Source organism: Oculina patagonica, chromosome 5 (assembly GCF_052425735.1).
Source record: "Oculina patagonica isolate OP01 chromosome 5, crgOcupat, whole genome shotgun sequence".
NCBI lineage: Eukaryota > Metazoa > Cnidaria > Anthozoa > Scleractinia > Oculinidae > Oculina > Oculina patagonica.
In genome coordinates, this window is record NC_135762.1 from 22,018,330 (window position 1) to 22,037,850 (window position 19,521).

General features: G+C 38.4%; 3 protein-coding genes and 2 pseudogenes across 3 annotated transcripts in view; 1 reads left to right on the plus strand and 4 right to left on the minus strand.

The window, feature by feature from the left end:
- The window catches only part of LOC144653300 (phospholipid-transporting ATPase IA-like), a 49,913-nt gene that overhangs the window by 19,004 nt on the left and 11,388 nt on the right, over nt 1–19,521 (minus strand). The window contains 12 exon segments of the mRNA XM_078513273.1: nt 1,412–1,450; nt 11,533–11,659; nt 11,813–11,853; nt 12,520–12,590; nt 12,888–12,961; nt 13,046–13,099; nt 13,216–13,285; nt 13,486–13,559; nt 14,414–14,454; nt 14,756–14,801; nt 15,723–15,821; nt 16,207–16,306. Coding sequence (XP_078369399.1) covers nt 1,412–1,450; nt 11,533–11,659; nt 11,813–11,853; nt 12,520–12,590; nt 12,888–12,961; nt 13,046–13,099; nt 13,216–13,285; nt 13,486–13,559; nt 14,414–14,454; nt 14,756–14,801; nt 15,723–15,821; nt 16,207–16,306 — 836 coding nt within the window.
- LOC144653334 (uncharacterized) lies at nt 4,051–4,808 on the minus strand. Its single transcript, XM_078513307.1, has one exon. It carries the CDS (start codon nt 4,435–4,437, stop codon nt 4,051–4,053), a length of 387 nt encoding a protein of 128 aa, XP_078369433.1. The 5' UTR covers nt 4,438–4,808.
- Nucleotides 4,808–6,272, minus strand: LOC144653322 (uncharacterized). The gene has a single exon (XM_078513296.1). It carries the CDS (start codon nt 6,021–6,023, stop codon nt 5,202–5,204), a length of 822 nt encoding a protein of 273 aa, XP_078369422.1. The 5' UTR covers nt 6,024–6,272; the 3' UTR covers nt 4,808–5,201.
- On the plus strand, nt 6,132–7,150 carry LOC144654096 (uncharacterized; annotated as a pseudogene).
- LOC144653318 (BTB/POZ domain-containing protein 6-like) lies at nt 7,411–9,030 on the minus strand (annotated as a pseudogene).

Genomic DNA, 19,521 nt, shown 5'->3' on the forward strand with positions numbered 1-19,521 from the left:
TTCCTTTTCTGGAACAACACACTGTGAATTAATTATTCCTTGCAGTGCTCCCTACAAATTTTCACTGGCAACTGGCCTTTCCGAAGTCCAAAAGGATGCAAGGTACCGGTAATTCCGTTTCTACCAAATATATCACCACTCAGGTGGATGTGATACTAAATCCATCACAGGTTATCCCACAGAATTTTGTCATGTTGCCCCAGAAAACTGAATGAATAGTGGTACTGTGAGGCTACAGTGTCTTGCTAAAAAAAACCAACACAAAGATCCCAGGGAGCACTTGAACCCACACCTGTTGAAACAGGGTCCACTACACAAACCATGAGCCTACCTAGACGGTAATCCCATACGAAAGGAATTGGGATGCTCGTTGTCTAGCTTGGGGTGTTAATAATTATTATGGATTTTGGTGTACAGTAAAAACCCGCGCATAAGAACCTAGATTTTTCCAATTTAGCCTAAATAGGTTCTTATAGAAATGTTATTTATTGGGATTTTAGGCTACTTAGGTACCTAAATAGGTTCTTAATATTATTTAAATATCTATATTACAGTTTAGATGATAACCATACAATAAATTTATCTTTCCAAAGTACTATCATGTATATCTAGACCATTTTGTTTGTATTTTCATCTGTTCCTTCATTTTTGTAAAATAAGAACCTATTGAAAATTTTAGGCTAAATAGGTTCTTATGAAAAGGGTGTTTAAAAGGAAAATTTTAGCCTAACAGGTTCTTAAATTTTAGGTTCTTATACGTGGGTTTTTACTGTAACTTACTCTTAGAGTATTTTGGACAGAAATATATGCCAACAATGTTACCCCTCAAGGTATCATTTAGGGTTGCACATGAAAAAAAAAATGCTGTCATACTATGTAGGCAGTATAGACTGAACAGGCATAAAAAGTGGTATCCTAGCAGTCAAAAAGTGCTTGAGCCACACAGAGATTGGTATACTTTAGGGTTTTAAAGCTGATTTCCAGTCCGTACTGCGCAGACTCGGGGTTTGTTTTCGTTTTTGTTTTGAATTCGTTGAAACCTTACACTTCAGTGACAGAATACATGAAGGATTTTAGTCCGCCATTACGGTTCAAGAATTCCCGATGAGCTGAAACGTCGGTTTGAAATAGCGTCAAGGTTCTTCTACTCATTATTATTTGTTCTTCAAGGATATCTGACATTAATAATGAAGAAAAAGGTAAGTTTGTCACGGAATTTTTAGTTTTGCTTGTAAACATTCCTTCGTGTGAGGCTCACATAAACATTGCAACCGAGATTGCGCAGTACGGACTGGAATTCATCTTCAATTCAAATTTTCCGATGAGAATTCCCATCCCTTTCATAGGAGAGTCTCCCCCTTCTTGCTACATAATTTATTCACTAAGTACAGTTTGTAAGATAACTTCTTACCAGAATATCCAAGGTACCAGTCAGTCTCTTGATGATTGTCTGAAAACATTATAAAATGGACAAAGTATAGCACATTTTTATGAGATATTTAATGTCATGAATACTACATGTATTTGTATGCAGTGTACTATGGTGTCAACATGCCAACTGAGAGTGATTAGTGCATGATCTGTGTTTAAGACCAGTATCACTATTTGTGATTCTTGCGTGATCAGTGTGTGACCATTATGTCTGTGACCACCATGTGCAATCTCTATGCAACACGAATGCAAGACCAGTAAATTGTATGTGGCCATTGGGTACAAATAAAATTGAAGTCAAATTAATGTTGCCGGTTACAGTAAAACATGTGACTTCCCAGCTGTCTACCACATTAATTTATGCAAATATATTTCATAGAACCCAGTGTAATTTTGGGGTGCCATGGCCAAAATCTAAGATGGCAAACAATTTTGGTGGTGCAAATCAAATTTCTGCCAATCAAATTTAAACCAATCAGCAGGCATTTGTCCCCAGACCCAGTTTAGCCATGTTTGGTGGACCCCTCCCCACTGGGGAACCCTGGTCTGAGTGTCATCATCAGTCATTGTCACGCCACTAGATGCAGAAGGCCTTGATGTGGGGGATAAAGCCAGATGTCCATGTCGCTTGGACACTGGTTCATTTGACCTAGTCGTGTTTGCTAAAAAAGCAACAGTTTCCTTTTTACCGAATGGTAATGAGGTATTAGAATGGCTTTGACTGCACTCACTCGCTCACTCACTCCATTATGGTATCAAACTGCAATTAATTTATGCATTAAACAGTAAACATGCTGACAGAAAGGTCCTTTAAATGCATTCAGCACATGTCAAAAAGAAACAAATTATTCTCCAACCGCATTCCCAGGGTCTCTCTTTCTTCCAGGGAACGAGGCTGTTTATTTACAAAAGAAATTTTCCTAAATGCAAAAGGGGATCAAAGGTTATTACACTTTATTCTGGTGGTAAAAAACAAATTTGCTCTACAAAGCCTGAAAGCAAATGCTATCTATGACCCATTCACGCAACTCCCATGAAAAAATAAAACATTCAAAGAGGCAAATGAAGTGAGATTGTGACTGATAGCAGGTATGAGATACATGCAGTTTTGCTTGCCATGTGACATGATTTCACAAGTGTTTCAGCTCAACAGAAAAACACAAGTTCCTTGCAGTATACGTTTTTGCTTCACATCATGTCATCTCATGTCACGTCAACTGTTTTTCATCTTTTTGAGGCGAGCAAAAACACAAAGTGCTCAGGCCCATCTTTATCTCAAAATTTCATTGGTTGCTCAAAAAATAAAACGCTTGTCACTGCACCGGTACCATATGTATATACTATATGTGCTGATAGAAAAGTAATTTAAAACACAATTCAAAACATCCCAGACAGATAGAACACGAGAGAAGTCAAAATTGTGGAATTTTTTTTTCAATATCCTCAACAGCAACATTTTTATAAACCATAACAACGCTTTTAGACATTTACCTCTGTAAGTCATTTTTACACAATAATATTTTTATTTCTATTAAAAAATAATGCTTTTGATTATAAATCCATTAATAATTCTTACAATTACAGGATACCACCTCTTTTTCTGTACAACTGTGATTGAAAATTTTTGTACTTAACACATCAAGGTCCATCTCATTATAATATCACTGTGATAGAAAACACGAAACCTTGAACAGCCTGGCATTGTAGTGTTGTCTATTTTAAAAGTTCATTCTCTTACTTTACTTAATAAAAAAATAATTTCTGGAATTGGGCCTGGATTGTGGTAATCGTCGTCATCATCATCTCATAATCTTTAACATTAAAGCTAAATGAAACTCCAGTGTGCTCTATTTCTGAAAACCTTCAACTCCAAAATGGGAGCTAGGCCATGATTGCACTTCACTAAAACCATGATAGATTTACTAATCTTCATCTAATTTACATTTTACAAATTCATTCTTTCACTTTACTAAATAATTATAATCTCTGAAATTTGGCCTGGATTGTGGTAATCTTCATTATCATCCTCATAAATTATAATCTTACACATCAGAGTTAAATGTAACTCTAGTAACGTATGCTATACCCGGGGGGGGTACTCCAAAAAGTTTTATACGGGGAGGCTCCGCCCCAAGTTCTAACCCCTTACCCTTTTATATACCATTTTTGACAGAAATTGTACCCCTTTCGTATACCTTTAACTGAAAAAAGGTACCCCTTTCATATACCTAAGAGACATGGCGTGGACTTAAAATAGCACGTTTTCTTGTCATTTTTATGTAACGCTTAATAAATTAAAATAATACAGCCATAAATTGCGTCTGTTCGAAATATTTTAATTTAATGCCCTTTTAAATAGCCAAATGACAGATTTCCATGCCCTTTCATATACTTGAACTCGTGAAATACCTACCCTTTTATATACCTGAAGCCTGAAAAAGGTACCCCTTTCGGGCGGAGCCTCCCCGTATAGGCCGTTATATGGAGTACCCCCCCCGGGATGCTATACTTCTGAAAACCTTCAAAGTTCTCCAAACTGGGAGCTGGACCATGACTGCACTCCGCCAGCATTATTAATGATAGATTTACAGACCTTTAACTACTTTACATTTTACAAGTTCATTCTTTTACTTTACTAAATAAAATTTCTGGAATTTGGCCTGGATTGTAGTAATCATCTTCATCTTCATCAAAATCTTTTTCTGCGATGTGAAATGTAACTCCTGTATGCTCTACTTCTCCAAAGCCTTCAACTCCAAAATGAGAGCTAGGACCATCTATGGAAGCTTCAATGCAGTACTTCACATCTTTCTTCAGTGGGACTGCACAGTCAAGCAAAACATCAAAACCCCGATAAAACTCGTTAAGATATGTACAATGCGTTTTTTGAGTAGTAAAGTTCCCAGTTTTGACTCCAAGAATTGATTGGTCATCAACATTTGAAACTCTTAAGGTAACTGAATAGGCACAATCATCTTTACCAAAAATTGAGACACCATGTAACATGATGTCCTTGTCTACTGTCAGTTTCAATTTCTCTGGATGGTTTGGATTGTTGACCCAGTATGTACGATGAAAATCAGAGAGAAATGCTTCAAATCTGGGTAATTGTGAAGAACAGCTCCCGCTAACCGACTGTCGGTCGTCTGTCGGTCGTCTGTCGGCCGACAAACGGCCGACTGTCGGCCGTTTGTTGGCCGTCTGTCGGCCGTCTGTTGGCCGTTTGTCGGCCAACAGACGGTCGTCTGTCGGCCGACAACCTGCCGACAGGTTTTGGCTATGATGTCGGCCAACTGTCGGCCGACAGCCGGCCGACAGGCGGTGATCTGTCGGTAAGGTGTCGGTAAGATGTCGGTAAGATGTCGGTAAGTTGTCGGTTATACGGTAACACTAACCTTTTTGTTTCTTTATGTTTTTCCTCCGTAAAGGACCCCAAAATTTATGAGAAATTGAAAGGAAAGGTATATATTCCTGAGTTTCGGTTATCACAGCCGAAAACTAGCTTCTGCGTTGCCGAAATCGACCGGAGAATTTACGCGAACACAGCTACTCCATTTATCTGCGCCATATTGGATTGGTTAACTTAGTCTCATTCCCCCTCGGATTTTTATACAATTTTCGTTTCATGTGACGTATCGCAAGTATCTTTTCTTATGTTTCATGTAGTGTATTAATGTTTGTTATCATAAATTAACTTTATTGTTGGTCATTTACTTTTATAGACTTGGTGGCTCCTAAAGGAGCCGTTTTTGACGAAGTGAAGTCAAACTTCACTCGTAGAAGCGCTGATCAAATTTCAGCGGCAGTAGTTTCCCCTCTCTTCGCATGTTTTCCATCACTGGAATGAACCTGCGAAGCCGTCTTCTGCACAGTGTCTCAAGTTGTTTCACGGAAGCCACTTGCTGGTCACGCAGGACAAGGTCTAACTCTCTGGCGTCGACCTTCTTAAGTTCGGCGATTGCAACAAAGTCTCTGACAGTGCTCCTGGGGCAGCTGGCCAGTCGAAAGGCGCACGCCATACTGCATCGGTTTTCCATCATGACGTTCATGACCTGGTCATAGCGCTCGTGGATGCTGGCCAAGCTGTGGGTACTGACACGACTGCCATTTCTTTGCTGGTGCTGCTGCTGCTGTTCGGTGGGCGGCTCTTCTCTCTCCGGCTGGTCGTTCTGTTTCAGCTGTTCGACCTCCGCTCGTAGTTCGTGGATGACTTTCTTGGCGTTGACGAGGCGCCGCTCGAGGTTTTTGACGACCTCGTCTTTCGTTCTTATGATGTTCGCTAGCTCCTCCGCCTCACTCTCCCTCTCCTGAAGCTCTTGTGCCAGTTCCTGGTTCTGCTCTTTCTGGTTCTGGAATGCCAGCCCGACCCTGTCATGGTCTTTCAGCAGGGCCTCGTACTTCTTTTGCAGTTCGTCATACGAGCGTTGAGGGTTGGATGACGCAGACTTCGCTGTCTTCTTTCTTTTCTGGGTTGGGCGCACCGTACACGAACACTGACGGTTGTCGCCGTTACAAACACCACACCTTTTTTCACACTGTAACATGGCGTGGGCGCCGCCGCACACAGTACACTTTCGAGTTCTCTGAGACATTGCGAGTCGTAATGATAGAGACCGTTTAAACTCAAGGTTTTTTATACTCTGTTAAATGGATCAAGTAAACAATAACAATTTGTTGATTGGTTTATTAACAACGCATGTTATTGGTCGAGTTTGATTACTTGTGTCTATTTTGCATATGAATACTTTTCCATTACAATAAGTTACTTCTCATTGGTTAATTTCGATCCGATCAGAGGTTTTATAAAGGTTGTTGAAAGAGTGAATAAACTCATTTCATCATGAACCACTTCGAGATACTTACCTTGATCCATAGTTGCCACGCCGTGCTCACGTTCCTTGTCGATCGTGGCTTACTGGCGGCTAGGCGTAGGTGCTCTTGTGGAAACGATATGGTTCTACGAAGTGATAATTCTGATGACGGATATCACTGGGAATGCCCAGTAAACCAATGCAGAAAACGAAGATCAATTCGCGCTGGTTCTTTTTTCCAAGATTCCAAGATTCCTCTGCATCGCTGGCTGTACATCATCTGGCTGTGGTCGATCGACGAATCCAACAAAAAAGTTTCCCTGCTAACCGGATTGTCACTCCGTACGGTGGTCAAGGTACTTGAAAGTCTCAGAGACATCTGCACCGAGAAAATTCTACAAGGAAACATTAAACTGGGCGGTCGTGGAAAGACTGTAGAGATCGACGAATCCATGTTTGGCCACAAACGCAAGTACAACCGCGGGCGAATCGGTAGAGGCACCTGGGTCTTCGGCATGGTTGAAAGAGGCACTGGCAGAGCTCTTGCGTTCCGAGTACCCAACAGAACAAGAGAAACTCTGGTAACTGGACTGGTACAGCAATTCGTCGAGCCTGGAACGCTGATAATTTCTGACAAGTTTTCACCATACTTCAACCTGAACAGTATCGGCTACGTCCACCTCATGGTTAACCATTCTGAGAACTTTGTTGACCCTTACACTGGAGCCCACTCGAACACGATTGAAGGAGTATGGAGTCAGATTAAAAGGAAACTGAAGGCGATGAACGGCACTCAGAGAGAGAGAATTCCTGGATACCTGGATGAGTTCAACTGGCGAAAATGTTTCCCAGGCGATCCTTTCGACAACGTGTTAGCTGGCATTGCTGAGTTCTATCCTCCAAACTAAGTTCACTTAGTTTGATGAAAAAAAACGGCTCCTTTAGGAGCCACCAAATAAATGAAAGTCTTGACCAACGTGTGTGATATGTTTGTTGTTAACGGGAATAAGGGTGGCACGCGTCTAAATCAATTATCACAGCACGCGCTAAATCAATTATCAAATTACACTGTATTGCGTATAGAAATTAGAAAAACGTAATTCAATAGGCGTCCGTGTAACATTTCCTTTTTTACATATAAATTCTGAAGAGAAATGAAACTATTTACGCTGCAACCTGCAATGCAAACAGAGAAAAAAGTTAAAAGGTAAACATTATTTACTCTTACATGACATACATGTACCATGAAGGGGTCGCAAAGGATTCTAGGGCGACTTCAGCGAGTGCGTGTGTGGAGAGGTTTTTGCACTGTTTTGGCCTGAGTTTTGGATAAAATCATCTTCGAACGTGATTTCATTGCTTGCCTTATGCACTTAAAGCTACGTAGGTGATAGATTTATAAAAGATTGAAGTTTGTATAAAAGAAAATCTTGACGAGGAGTCGATTTGTTTTGTAGTAAGTACCGTAGTACAATGAAATACAATGTTTGTAAGTCCTATCTGTTTTAATCGCTTTCTGCGTCGGGCTTACTTCTGTGTTTACTGCTCAGTTTTACAGTAAAATGTCTGTTTTGGGAAGCTGTCGGTAACCTGTCGGTGGGCTGTCGGTGCCCTGTCGGTAGTGTGTTGGTAACCTGTCGGCCGACAGTCGACCGACAGTCGGTTAGCGGGAGCTGTTCTTCACAATCACCCAAATCTGCAACAACGCAAACAGCTACCCATTCTTTTATATTCCAAAAATCCGACTGGTGAATTAAGGGTGGAATTGAAATACTTGATGATGTTACTTGTTTCCTTCTGTGTCAATATATTGCTCTCAACAACAAACTCCTTAAAGTCACTTTCCTTCATTACTGGAAAGCGTATGCACTTGATAACCTTCTTGCCAAGAATTTGTCTTTTGACACCGGTGCCATCCAATGAAAGATTTAGCCTCTTGCATTCTTCTTTTGCCCAACAATCTACAGCACTGAATAAATCCACTTCTCTGATGTTCAGTGTGCTTCTTTGCACTAATTCTTCCAGTAATGATCGCCCGATTGCCAAGAATTCTTCTGATTTCAACGCCTCGTCTGTATCTTTGTCAATCAATTCCCAGCATTCAGACAGAAGATCTTTATTTTCATACAGTTGAGCGTGTTTTAAGACGCAAAACACGTTTGACACATTCAGATGCTTTCTTAAGTATCGAAAACATATATCGGACAGGCAAGAAATCATGTATTTCTCAGCCAGATACAGCACTTGCATCACTTTCCTTCGTTCAAGCAAACTGCGTCCGTGTAGATGTAACGTATCAACTCAAACATGCCTTCGTATTCACAGTCAGGAAGCTCGATTTCTTCTTTAGTTTCGGCCATTTCACCGCAAAACATCTTAAAAAACACAGGACTGGGAATTGACAACAACACCTTGTGAGCCGGAATTACAAGTTTGCTTGTCTTGGGACGACCTTCTCCATGTTGCCCGCCATCTTTGGATGTACGAAAGACAAATTTCACATCACTAAGAATCTCATTATTAAACATAAACTTGGATCTATCGTCATAAGTTTTAAGCGAGCACTTGTTCGACGAAGACATGATCTTTGTGAATCACAAGAACCAACTTCTCAATCGTGCAAGGCAAGTTGCTTTCGAAGACCTCGTGGAAGATGTTTGCAGGCTCGTTTACTTGCAGCAGTTGTCATGTTCGTCGTTTAAACGACACGAAAAGCCCCAACCATCATGACATCACAAAAGTGAAAGATTCCAAAATGTTCGGCGTGTCGCTGTTTGTGTCACAACTTCAACCTTAGTTTTTTGGAGGAGACTTAACAGAAAATCCCGCGGAAAAGCTGTCTGAACTCTTCTGGTAAGTCAAGGAACATTTTATAGTAACTGGTTTGAACCCAGGAGTATCAGTAGGTCATATAGTGTGATCGTCCGGGTGAGAGTAGTTCTCACAGCAAAATTGCTACAAAGTAGTTCGTTTCCTTATCAGGTTATAAAATATGTGAAAAACTTGTCAAGGAATCAACAAAAAACATGATCAGCCAATTTTTTGCAATCAGTTTGTGGGTTGACTCCACATGCTTACCTGTGCTCCGTTTACTTCAGTTAAAATATTTCTATCACTTTTTGTTTCTTCGTGCAGTTTATGCCCATTTACATAAGCTTATCTTTTGCTCTCCTTTTTAATAAAACAAGGGGCTAGCTCGTCCATCCTAACTTTAGTACTGCCGGAGAGCTCATCCAGCTTTCCGTAGAATGAAGCGGCTTCGAATATTTATATTCCCCACTGGATGGGCTGTAAGGTTGCCCCATCTGCCCCTCCCATTAGAATCATTGTTCACAAGCAAAATACAAAGCAAGTTTTTTTTGGTAATAATACTTGCAACAGCTCAGTGTCAACAAATTATGGTAAAAAAGGAGTTCGGCATAAGGGTGTGGAGAGAGTTTTCTTGATGCTAATCATCTATCTGTGAGAAGCTAAGAAAGATCATTTTTTATGCCATACCTACAACGTATGCAATGTGTTTTTGTTAGCAAGACAGAGTGGTGAGTTTGGGGCACTTGGAAAGCAGTTAGTCTTGAGTGTAGTAATACTTCTTCAAGATCGACATAAATAACATTGAGTGCTAACAGCACATCTTTTATAGGACCAGAAAGTCCGCTATAGTAGTACAAAAAATGTCACTTACACCTGCATAGCTAGGCATTAAAATGTAGGTAGATAACCACTAGTATCTACGAGTTTTAAGTTTTATTCATTCATATAAGGAGAAGCCACGAGCCAAGCGGCCCACACTGCCGGAGCTTATCCCGGTTTCCGTAGCATTAAGCGGCTAGGAATATTTCTACTCCCCCCTGAATGGGATGCTAGTCCATTGCAGGGTTCCCCCCCCCCCCCCCAGCATTATGTCGCCGGTACCCATTTATACACCTGGGTGGAGAGAGGCACTATGAGAGTTAAGTGTCTTGCCCAAGAACACAACACAAGTGACCCGGCCGGGACTCGAACTCGGACCGCTTGATCCGGAGTCTGGCGCTCTAACCATTAGGCCACCGCGCCTCCCATTCATTCACTATTTATTTTCTCGTCGCAGAGCTAGACATGTTCAACGATTTGGTGGTACAGGATATGTTGGTTTGGAACTGCTTCGTGAGGGTGTCTGAATGATGACTAGTCCAAAGCAAAAGCGTTCTTTGAAATATACCGTCATGGTCAACAGTTTTGTTCCTTGATTTCTAATTCCTTGGTTTTAAAGCACACTATAAACAAAATTACTCGAGTCAGCTTAAATGAAAACAGTATAAGTATAATAATGATTATTATGCTTCCTAGGAGTATGATGACATCACCTGTAGTTTTTCCTGCAGTGTGATCGAAGACCCGCAAAGTTGACTCAAGGTTTCCCAAACGCTATCGAATTCCAAAGTTGACTTGAAGAATTTCGAAGCATCACTAGTACCTGTATTTTATGACATCATAAGGTTCATTTGCTCTTGTCTGTTTTCTCTCACTCCAGAATTCCAGCAAATGTTTCCTACTACTTTAAACGTCCATGTATGGACTTCTTTATAATTTCTCTTTTGCTTTCTTCAAAGTGGGATTCGACTACGATGACTTCGACGTAGCAACTGTTTTGTTTCAGCAGTGGAGCGGTAAAGCCCAGATTTAATTTTCATGAGTGATGAGGCTGAGAGGGAAATACCCATTTGCTCCATGGCTTTCCCGCTCTTGCTGAAGGCACTCCCACCAAAACAAGGCATTCAGGCATGTAATCTCCCCTAAACACAAGCTTTTCAACTTCGCCGACTGGTTAGCTTAGTTGGTAGAGCGCCGGACTACCGTGCGGGAGGTCTCTGGTTCGAGAACCAGATTGACAATCAGGGTCTTAAAATAACCCAAGAGAATATGATGCCTTCGCAATGACATCTGCAAATGGTTAGGTATTCTAGTCTTCTCGGATACGGACGATAAAACGAAGGCCCCGTCTCCTGCATCTTTAGTGGTATGGTCAGCAGGGAACGTAAAAAAAACACACACACACACACTTACCGTAAAGAGTAGGGCATGGAGTTCCCGGTGTTGTGGTTTGGCTTTTGCCCGTTGTAATGTGCTAACTGTGAAATGCTCGGAAAAAATAGCTGTATAAGCTACTCTACAAATCCGTGAGTAAATAAAAGTGATGTATGATGTATGTTATTGTATGGACGGGTTCAGTTCACACCATAGGCCCTAATGCAGTAGACAACTGGGAAATCATGTATACTAAGTACTGTAAGTAACAGTATTGCGCACTTACCTGTCCATATCTTAAAGCCAATTGTACTGCAAAGAGCCAAGACAAGGAGCAGTCCAAACAGGAATAAGATCTGGATGTTGGTAGTGTGGTCCACGTTTGATCTTTTTATTGGAGCAGCTGTGGAGTTCTGAAGAGCAAACAAAAGTAGCAGGTAAAGAACACAGTAATTACAAATCCAACCAAAATGTCCTTGGGGTTTGGAGTCTTGCAAAAGTTTGCAAAGTTTAAAAATACCCGGTAACTTTATTCTGTCGTTTAGACAAAAAATGTTATTCCATACCTGCATGAGTTTGGAGTCATGTCCAGTGTAAACAACGAGACCTACAAACACGCCAGTTATAAGTGAACGCCTTATAATAATTATGTAAATTATTTGTCATTCTTTGGGTAAATCTCTTTGAAATTACTGATAAGACAGAGCAAAGTTGGTACTGGTAGGAGAAACACTAATAAACCTAAGGTGAACTTTATTAATCATGTTGGTGCTTGTACATTGATTAGTAATAGCAGTGCTTCTTTACGGGTGTGAAAGCTGGAGAATGACCAAGAGGGACGAGGCAAAACTGGACACATTTTTTACACAAGTGTCTACAGAGGATACTTAGAATAATAATTAAAGTGGCCAATGAGGGTTTCAAATGAAGAGATTAGGACCGGATGGGCTAGGACTTGCACCATCAGTAAGCACATAAGGAGGCAAAGGTGGCGTTGGATAAGGCATGGACCACCAACAGAATCCACGCATTGCTCTAACCTGGGCACAGAGGGAAACTGAGAAGAGCAGAGGGCGACCTAAAGAGACATGGAGGAGAACTGTGGAGGGAGAAAGACAGAAGATGGGTTTTGCCACCTGGGCAGAAGCAGTCAACGTGGCAAGAGACAGAGTGGAATGGAAGAAGCAAATCAATGGCCCTATTCTCCCAGAGAAGACTTAGGATATAAGTCAAGTAAATTCTTGAAGGTTAACAATGCCACCCTGTAACTCACCAAATATCCACTGTGTGTTTCTTAAGTGTGCTCCTCTTAACAAGACCTGTTCAGGACCTACTGGTACTGACCTGTACACAGAAAAATTGTACATTAATCAACAATAAAATGACCTCCAATGGACACAACTTGCCATAGAGAATCAAGAACAAAATCTTACTAACTGTAATAGTAAACTGTAACTAATGGTATTTCATCAGTGTAAGTGAAGGTACAACTTCAATTAGACCTTGACATCTAAGACTTATGTTTTCTGTACTCAATTTATTATGATACAAAACAATTATTGTTCAGGACATTATAAAAACTAATTTTGCAAAGTTAAACAGGTTAATATAAGAAATGGAGAGTTTTAAGTTGTTATTTACTTTTGAGTTTGGAGGGTGATGTTTCCAACAAAATCGTAAAGCCGATTATTTGGCCCTTCACACTCCACACGTCCCTATAAACATAAAATATCAATGATTAACATACATTTAGTTCCAATCAGTCACATACAAATGTCCAATTTAAAAACACGGCTTACTTGCATACAACGAACGTCAAGAAGACTGGTCATTTTGGCTGTGAGTGGTAATGCCTGGAAAATAAACAACAAATGGAATTAACCATGGCCATGAATATAAAAAATAATTTTTTACATACACCAATAATGGATAACTAAAGATATTTGATTCCATAAAATGAATTACAAACCTGTCGGATCTTCAGATTAGTTTCTCCATCAAGATTTGAAGTCTCTATGTAACACATTCCCATTGGTTCACTGTCAAATGGATACAAGAATACAGTGTCATCATACTTTGTCACTACTATTTCTTAACGGAATAAATGAAATAAAATAAATTATTTTAAAAACAAACTACTAGGTGATGTAATTTATAAAAAGCTAAAAGGTTACAGTGATTTTGGAATGCTCCCAGAAAAAAAACTGTTACATACTTAGTTCGTATAATAAACACTTACCTTGATGACAGTATAATAAGATCAGCAGGAAAGAACTGTCCATTAACAACCTTCACAATATCTCCAACCTGGACCTAAACAAAAAGGAACACTTTTGGTCAACATTTAGTTTGCTTGTTGTGGAAAGCCACTGATGAAATGTAACAAAACCCACTGAAACTAAATAAATGTTGTTTCAAAGAGAAACATTTAGTGACTATAATTTCATGAACTTTTACGTATAAGGGTTATAATGGCAGTGTTCTCCCTAGGTTTTTTGCCGCCCGGCTTAAAATTGAAGATTAAATGCAACCTAACCCTAATTTGAAATCTGGAACTGGGAATTCCTATCCATAAGCAAATAAGAAATCACTTAATGAAGTCGATGAAACTCACCTGGCTGTTTTTTTTTTTTACTGAGTTTTCTCACCATTAATACGATTATAAAAGTGATTTTTCTTCGCATTAATATGTTCAGAACTGTGATGCAATCATTTTGTTGGATAGCAGCTGTCTTTATCAAATTGTCGCAGGAACACAACAGCACTTTAAGGTGTTGTACGTGGGAAACAAAACAAAATTCCAGCGTTCCTGGAATAAATGGTGAACTCAGTCGACTTGGGTTGCTCTGAACAGAAACAAAAAGCTTCTTAAAGCCTGACGCAAAGTAAATAAGTTCATTTCTTACTCTGGAAAAGAGACAAAAAAGCGATAGTAACATGGGGGAACAAGTTCCACAAGTCAGGTTTTGACATTTGAAAATCACAGTCAAAATACCCCCTGGCCTTCCCAAAATCCAAGGGAGAACACTGAATGGTTAATGAAATATTACTAGAAACACTTTCAGTGACAAGTAATTGGACAAAAGCTTTAAAACAAATATACTCCCGATACTTAGAGTTGAATACTAGAGAAGTCCTACTTGCAGTATTTATAAAGCAAGCCTTACCTCTGTCCATAGTAATGACTGCATGGTATTATCTCTTAAAACTAGAGAAAAAATATTAATAAAATTTACTTATGTCTGCTCAATAATCTTATTTATAAAAATAATTAATATTCTAGGTACTCTGTCATTTCTTAAGTTGCCTAAGAGCCTACAGTTAATCTAAAAAATCTGTACCTCTGCCCATCAGGCCAGCATTAATATCTCCATTTTCCATAGCATGAAGTGACTAGGGGTATTTCTACCCCCACTTGGATGGATACTACAGTAGTTCATCACAGGGTTACCCCACAGTGCGCTACCATTTGGCCACAACAGCCCTGATAGGTGTTAAGTAATATCTACCTTTAACTCTACGATTGTTAACCTGATCATCAGCTTGATGTCTTTTCTGGAATGAAAAAGAAAATTGATAACTATATTATAAGCCAGTTATAAATAGCAGTTAATGCTTTATAAATGTCAGAAAAAAGGAGATGAAAAAAGTTTGTTTTGTAGTGAACACAAGATATTACAAGTTTGAAAAGTTGGAGAAAAAATAAATATAAGAATAGTAACAATCATCAGTGCACTACCTAACAGAAACCACAAACAGGGGTGCATTTTGAGCAGGACCAAGAAGCATTAAATATTGCCATAAAAATTTGGAGCAGCCTCCTGCATTTTACAAAGTAACATCTAATGCATATATTTTTTGCTATGAGTCAGCTGATTCCCAGTACCTTATAACACGAGACATGTTATTTTCGCAAATTTCGCGATTCCAAAAAAATTGCGAAATTAAAGTGACATGAAAAAAAAGGGTCGCGAACAAAACATGATGCGAAAATTATTTCAAGTGACTCAGTACGTCAATAATCAAGAAAGAATATGTTTAGTACCACTGAAGGAAGGAATCTTCAATGTAAATGGATGTTGTCGTCAATTGACTGAAGAAAGATAACTCACGGACTTGCGTTTTGTTAGTTTTGACGTAATTGCTCCTTTAATGAAGTCACTTTATTTATTCAAGGGCATGTTTAATAATAAAATTATTGCCAAGAAAATGTAAATTGTGTTTTACTCAAAAAGGCGAAAATAAAGTGATTCAAAATACAAAGTTTTCGCAATATTACAAAATTAAAGTGTCGCGAAATATGCGCACCTCAAAATCACGAAATTAACGTGAAAATTTCATGTAATAAGGTAATCTGCTCAAATTCCTGGTAAAATTTGCTCTTCTCCCAAAACAGTTTTTATTACAGTTGTTCATTAGCCCCCTCAACTGAGTATACCATACAATTTATTCTCAAGTAAGCAAAAAGTAACTCACATAATCTTCTATAATCTCTTTGACAGCTGAACAAGAAAGAACAAACAGGAGAGGAACTGCTGTCGTGTAACGACCAGTAGGAGAAACATCATCTATTTGCTGTAAAAATAAGCAAACCAATAAATAAATAAACAAACAAACAAATAACTAAATATCAACTTTAGAGGAAGTTGGTAACATTTAATTCATGACTGCCTATGTTATAATAATTTGGCACAAATAGAAAGACAAATATAACATAGCTTCTTCAAAAAACACGCATCTGTACTTATAATACACCAAACATGTATGTCTATTTTAAGTAAAATCAATTTTTATATGTTAGTTTATCACAGGTTACATTATAATAAAATATCAAAAAATTTTATTGTCAGGCTGCTGGTACTCATTTATGTAACTATATAGAAATAAAGACAATATATGGGTTACAATACAGGATTAAATGTTTATGTTTTATTTACAGAATTACAATATTGTCACTTACCTGTAAAAGTGCAATAAACAAGAAGAAAACATTGGAATATCGACTAAACTGTTCCAGAAGAAACTTGGGAAGAAACGTCAAGAAGTTGTACTTGGCAGTGCTGCAGAGGAGTTCAACAATTCAGATTCAGATTCAGACTGACTGCACCTTAATTTATTTATAGTGCAATACCATTCTAACTATCTGAAAGCAGCGACAAAGATACAAAAAGACTTCTTAATCCAGAGTAAGGAGGGTTATTACTTTTAAAATTTTACAGTAACACTTTTTCCTAATGAATTTAACATATAAGAAAACAAAACAAGACAAATTTTTACTAAACTTCATTTAACTTAAAAGGAACTATTTACAAGGCTAAAAAGGTTTTATTTAAAAAAAAATGTTAATTTTTTCAGCTTGATTAAGGAGGCTCATAGTTTTGGGATCTAGTTTCTTGCATGTAAGTTTACTAAAAGGCAATATGCTGTTCAAAAAAAAAAACCTTTAGTTCGATGGGGACTAGGAAAGAGTCAACAAGGGACAAATTTAAATGTTTGTAGAACAAACATCACATCTACAAATGCATGCTAAGCCATTCTCGTCCCCATAGCCCTTTTTGTTTCTCTTAGCCGGCAGGGCCTTGGCACGAGAAAACGAAGGGCTCTGGGGACACAGGATTTCCAGTCCTAGATTCTAGGACTTCCGGTCTTCATGTATGCAGTCTTGACGTTTCAAAGGAATGTATGAGAGAGTCGTTAGTTTTCGACTTCCGTTTAGGAATTCTTTGTTCCAAACAGCCAATCAAAAAAATTCGAATAAATTCAAAAATCCTATGTCCCCAGAGCCCTTTGTTTTCTCAGGCCAAGCCGGCTAAGAGAAACGAAAGGGCTATGGGGACGAGAATGATGCTGAGCTGCAAAATCTACAAGCCAAACCACGGTATTACTTGCACGTACCGTAAAGACTCGTGTATAAGCCGCACTCGTAGATAAGCCGCACCCCCAAATTTCAAGAATGATTTTGAGAAAAAATAAAAACTGGCGGAAAAATGCCCAGTTGATTATGAATCAAAGCCTCTTCAAGCCACGACTGAATTTTTTTCATCAAGTTTTTTTTTTGGTTTTCATATCTTGAATATATATGAGCGGAAGATGTTGAAACATTTCTTTGATGCAATTAAAAAGCAAAAAATCTTGATGATTTGGTAAGTGCAGAATGCAATATGGAACAATTGAAAGTATGATGTTTTATATATGTTCGTGTTTATTTGCTTTATTTTACTTTCGGAAAAAACTGTTCACAGGCTACTTTCCCAGGTGTTCCTTACGCTAATCTTTGCAACCGTAACACGACACTTTTGTTCGTTTGTAACAAAATACTTTTGTCTTCCTTGAAAATGCGATAACATGAAACTTTTGTTTTTTGTTTGTTTTACGGCGGCATCGATGACATTTGTTTAATTTAATAAGGTTACGGTTTAGACTGCACGAAAGACGATTCTCAAAAACTAAAGAAACAAATCTAATCAAAAAACATATTTTTCGACAGGTTTTTTAAAATGCAGTACAGCTAGGATATTTGTTTCCTGGTTGTCAGGTGTTCACGCCGAAAATCCCGGTGCAAGTTTTTGCATACCTAATTACGAAAGCGCTGTGAAAGTCTCAAAATCTAATTTAATTAATTTGCGGTTTTTACTTGGCGCCAAGAAGTCTGCAGCCTACCGCAAACACGCAGTATAAGCGATGTTCATGATAGTTCTAGAAAACAACGTAGACTAATCTGCGCATGCGTTTGGTGTAAATTACGTTGAGTAGTACCAAACGGAGAGCAAAGGTTTTACTGAAACAAATATGGGCAATTCCACATGAGAATCAAGATTTTTCAAAAGATATTTCAGATGGAATAATTACCTGTGCTGCATTGTAGACATGTTATAGTATACAGAAAAACAACTTTTACTTTGTCTGTGACAACAGTGTTTTTAGGGGGGTCCCCAAAGTACGGGTTTACCTTCTTAATAATTTTCAATGTCTGTGAAATCATACTTTTAAAATGCTTATGAATTCAAACAATTATATTAGGAATATTCCCTCATTTGTGTTGACAAATAACTGATAAAGACTTCATCCAAAATATTTTTAAAAAATAGCAACAGCGATGTGAAGTTCTGTCATGGAACGTAACGTCCATGAAATTTTGTGCATTTTTTTCCTCTCCTTAAGTTATTATTTGAAGGATTCTTAAAAAAATTCTGCTGCTTTGTTACTTATCAAAAATGAACATTTTGATGATAACAAAACTCTGGTAAACTCTTAAATTTTTTAACTAAGTGCAGTTAAAGTTGGTCATGGACGCCATATCATGGATGTTACACTTTTTGCAAAAATGTTGAAAAAAAGGCAAAACTTTATCAAAGTCTTTGGAAAAGGTAAAAAATAGTTAGGCGGTATAGCAGTGGGCAGTTTTTTCCAAAAGACAGGTTTGGGTTGATAAACAGCAAGCTTGTGGAAAGAGATTTACTGAAAATGCAGGTTAATATGTCATGTAAGGACCGTGAAATGTCCTCAAAAATTTAAATGAGCATTCCACAGGTGTTACATTAACTAGCGAGATAATTTCAATTCCAACTGCCAAGAAATATTGTTTTACTACAAATGATAGAGCCCAACAATTGAAAAAAGTTAATTTATTTGGTAAACTTGAAGAAGAATTCACATGTTGTAACGTCCATGACAATTTTTGTTACGTCCATGACGTTACATTTTTAGTCTCCAAGAAAAACTGTGAAAGATAATGGTGGTGAAAACAAAATTTTCAGTCAACACAATCTCTAAACTACATTGACATGGAGAAGATATTTTGAAAACGCTTGAAAGTTCACAGGAATTTTAAAGTAATGCAAATGCACTAAATGACGTGGTTGATTTTTATGTAACGTCCATGAGAGTCGTTTTTCTCAATATTTCTCTGGCACAAATAAGTCAACTGGAAAAGAGAAATAATCAAATTAACACACTAAGGTACACAGACTTGTACATCAATGAAAAGTTTTAAAACTTGTTTTCATCCTTGGACAATGCAACTTTAAAGTTCTAAAAATTAGTCTGAATTGTAACGTCCATGACATGGAATTGCCCATATATACCTTGGAGATCCTCATATAAAAGTAACGTAGATGTGCTTCACGTTTTACTTGGGGGGTATGGTCAGGTGCTCCCACCCCAACCCCCTCCACAGGAATAATTAATTAATTGATATTAATTAATTAATTGACTATTAAAGTTTACACGTTAGTGCACTAGCGGGTTAGCGGACGACAGCCCCAACAAACCATCA

Coding starts and splice junctions, on each gene's coding strand:
- LOC144653334 (XM_078513307.1), bottom strand. CDS start 4,437: ATGTTACATGGTGTCTCAATTTTTGGTAAAGATGATTGTGCCTATTCA.
- LOC144653322 (XM_078513296.1), bottom strand. CDS start 6,023: ATGTCTCAGAGAACTCGAAAGTGTACTGTGTGCGGCGGCGCCCACGCC.